At 49.8% G+C, this 3,394-nt stretch overlaps 1 protein-coding gene across 2 annotated transcripts in view; it reads right to left on the bottom strand.

Annotated features, from left to right (window-relative positions):
- The window catches only part of pcif1 (phosphorylated CTD interacting factor 1), a 21,688-nt gene that overhangs the window by 3,845 nt on the left and 14,449 nt on the right, over positions 1 to 3,394 (bottom strand). For both annotated transcript variants that reach the window (XM_008402460.2, XM_008402461.2), the window contains exons 11-15: positions 2,390 to 2,559; positions 1,478 to 1,564; positions 1,212 to 1,396; positions 1,046 to 1,139; positions 802 to 977 (exon numbers count right to left, since the gene is read on the bottom strand). In XM_008402460.2, the coding sequence (XP_008400682.1) occupies positions 802 to 977; positions 1,046 to 1,139; positions 1,212 to 1,396; positions 1,478 to 1,564; positions 2,390 to 2,559 (712 nt within the window). The remainder of the gene's footprint in view (positions 1 to 801; positions 978 to 1,045; positions 1,140 to 1,211; positions 1,397 to 1,477; positions 1,565 to 2,389; positions 2,560 to 3,394) is intronic.

Raw genomic sequence — 3,394 nt, 5'->3', positions numbered from 1 at the left:
CCACCTGGTCCTCGTGTTTCTCCACCTGGTCCTCGTGTTTCTCCACCTGGTCCTCGTGTTTCTCCACCTGGTCCTCATGTTTCTCCACCTGATCCTCTCCCTCCTGCTCTGCAGGTTCTAGATGAGTCTCTTTTCCAGAACCGCTGGTCCAAATGACTGCATGACCATCAGGTGCTGCAGACGCCTGTTAATCACCCAGAGAAACAATCCAGGGGGCAGAAGGAAACACCTGAAACAGGGGGGCTCAAAGTCGGTCCTGGAGGCATCCTGCATGTTTTATTCTCTCCCTGCTGGCAGCAACAACCTCTTCAGCTCGTCAATGTTCCTCTTAGGCCTCTAACGAGCCATCATTTGATCCAGGTGCGTCAAACCAGGGAGAGACTAAAACATGCAGGATGCCGGGCCTCCAGCACCGACGTTGGGCTCCACTGACCTAAAACATCAGCATAAAATGATCAGCCGCTGAATTTGGGAGCAAACTGACCACTAGATGGCAGTAACCAGATGTAATCACCGTGGTAACCAGGAGCTGTTTGTCTTTACGACGTTCTTCTGGTAAAATCGCGACTTTATTCTGTTGATATTATGATAATGGAAAACCAAATTGTAGCCTGGCCTTGATGCTTTTTGAAAATATGTTCTGTTATTTGTGATTTATTTTTAGACAGAAAGAAAAAGAAATGATTAAAATCAGAACCAGTTGATTTTGTTTCATCCGGTTCTGTTGGGGGTTTGAATAGATCTGGACTCAGCATGTCGCTCTGCTGAGCCCGCCGGGCCCCGTCAGAACCAGAGCGGTACCGCTTGCAGACGTGCTGGCTCCCGGAGCGATACTCGTGTTCGTAGGCCGGGACGTTCAGTTGGTGCCGCAGGAACCGGCTGGCCTCCATTCGGGTCAGCGCCGGCGTCACTGGGTCGCGCCACTCAGGAACGAAGACGATGAAGGACAGCGGCTCAGAAGACCGATCCAACAGCTCCTGATGGAGACACGGACCAATGAGTCCAGAACCGGCCCGGACCCGGCCCGCAGCGACCCGGCTCTCACCTCGAAGTGCGTCACCATGGCGTCCATCAGCTCCTCGCAGAACGGCGGGTTGGCTTCGAACGAGCCGCTGACCGGGCTGAAGGACAGGAACGGCCTGAAACACACACAGCGTCAGCGCCGCCCTGATAAGCCCCGCCCACATCACCTGGCCAGGTGAGCGTCTCACCCTCTGGACCCGAAGAAGCCGTCGATGTCGGGGAAGGCGGAGCAGAACTGCTTGAAGTAGCAGTTGAGCGGCGAGGCGAAACACTCGAAGGTGACGCCAAACTGCCGGTTTAACGCCTCAAACACCGCCACCGGCAGCGCCCCCTGCAGGCCGCTGCCCTCGTTAGCACCGCTGCCAAACATCACCTGGACACAAACACACCTGGTTAACGGAGCCGTCACTGCAGAACTACTGGACCGGAACCGGACGGTCTGGGGAACAGTCACCTGGTATCGCTTCAGGAGGCACCAAACTCGGGCCAGGAACTTCTCAAAGCGAGGGTCATCGATACAGCTGTACCTGTACAGCAGCTCCTGCAGGTGGGACAGGTGAGGACAGGTCAGACAGGTGGGAACAGGTCAGACAGGGGAGGACAGGTCAGACAGGTGAGAACAGGTCAGACAGGTGAGGACATTAGTCCTCTGTTCCTGGAAACGTTCTTCAGATGACAGAAGGCCAACTTTGGAACTGTCTTTTTGTGGCTGTGAAGGTCAGAGGTCATCACTACTTCCAGATTTATGGTGTGATCTGGAGATCAAGACTCTAGCTCTAGTTTATCTGGGATAAATAAAAACTGATTAATGAGAAAACACCAACTACCTAGAACTATATTGTTTATAAAACTAAAACATATAAAATATCTGAAATTATAGATAGAATATCCTTCATTTATCTGTTAATCTATGATTAGCCTTTTGAGCTGATGTGGAATCAGTAGTTTACGTCCGTTATGCGGCGAAATGGCGACAGCAGAAGTTGGAAAAAAATCCAGGCAGTTTGTTGTTTTTATTAAAACAGTATAATCAACATAATCAATACTTTGAGTTCTGCACTTAAAATTAACCAAAGTATGAAACAAACCAAAACTAAAGAATATTTAACCAATAAAAACTAGCAAACACTTTAAAAAACTCATTCAATCTGAATTAAACAGAATAAAACTAAACTCTAATGAAAAACTCCAAACGGGTCAGCGCCGTTGAACAGAAACTGTAAGTCCAGTTTCTGTTCAGAGAGAAAGTATTGGCACCCCATCGATGATCTCAAGTTCCAAAAGCAAATTAATGACCAGACAGAAGGCATGGAGAGATGCAGAGTAATCAGATTACTCCCAGTAGTATCCAGATTACACGACTAACCAGCTTGCTGAAGTGTCCGCGGTTGACCTTGACCATCTCTCCTCTGAAGCGAAGGCAGGCCACGTCGTTCTCGAAGTGCAGCTCCACGCGGGGCAGGGCGGGGGTCGGGATGGACAGCCGGACCGGGTAGCAGTACACGAGCCGCGACTGGGGCGGCGACGCGCACGTCTCTGCAACCACAGGGAGGCAGCAGTTATTCCCACAGACAAATACCTGACCCGCCGCTAGGGGGCGCCATGCCAGTCAGGCCGCCGGGTTCATCGGGTTTTTGTGTTAAAAATGATGCTTTATTGGACGGCATTGTTCACCAAACTTAACACCAAGTATAGATTATAACAAAAACACAATTAAAATAGATATTTCGCCCTTCATTTAAATCCCAATGACGTAGTCAGTCAGTGGCTCTAAATGACCTGCTGGTCACATTTAAAGGTAAATAAATCAAAAGTAGAGGTGTGCCGATCGATCGATCACCCATCATAATCGGCCAATTTCCATGAAAAAGTGTATGATCGGTGATCGATCAGCGTCTCTTGTTGCCGATCACTAAACCGATCAGCTGCATCACTTCCTGCCTGCCTGCAGCTGCGCTCCTCTTTCCTTCTCACTGCGCAGCAACACTTCCTGTAGTGAGGAACTGTAACGCTGAGTGAACCGGGACGTTGGCGAGTTGCGACAGAAATGACCTCGGGGTGAAGTGCGTCACAACGCATCAATACAGCGAAGCTAATATGGCATTAAAAACAAGAACCTGACGAAGTTTGGCTGCATCGAGGCTCAGTGCAGGAAAAAAGCGACCAGACAGCAGGAACAGCAGCTTAAAGCTACTAACATTCACCCGGATCAGCATCGCGGTCAGAAAGCTAAACAAATAACCCGAACAATAATTTAAGTCTTGGAGCTGCGCAGTGAGACGCTGGTTCTGGTTCTGCTCCCGCTGTCGGACTGCCATTAATCAGCTGGCCAATCAGAACCAGCTTTAATCAGCTAGCCAATCAGAACCAG

The sequence above is a fragment of the Poecilia reticulata genome, unplaced genomic scaffold, assembly GCF_000633615.1.
Source record: "Poecilia reticulata strain Guanapo unplaced genomic scaffold, Guppy_female_1.0+MT scaffold_233, whole genome shotgun sequence".
Classification (NCBI taxonomy): Eukaryota; Metazoa; Chordata; class Actinopteri; order Cyprinodontiformes; family Poeciliidae; genus Poecilia; species Poecilia reticulata.
Note: the sequence above shows the minus strand (reverse complement) of the source record. Positions and strands in the feature narration are given on the sequence as shown.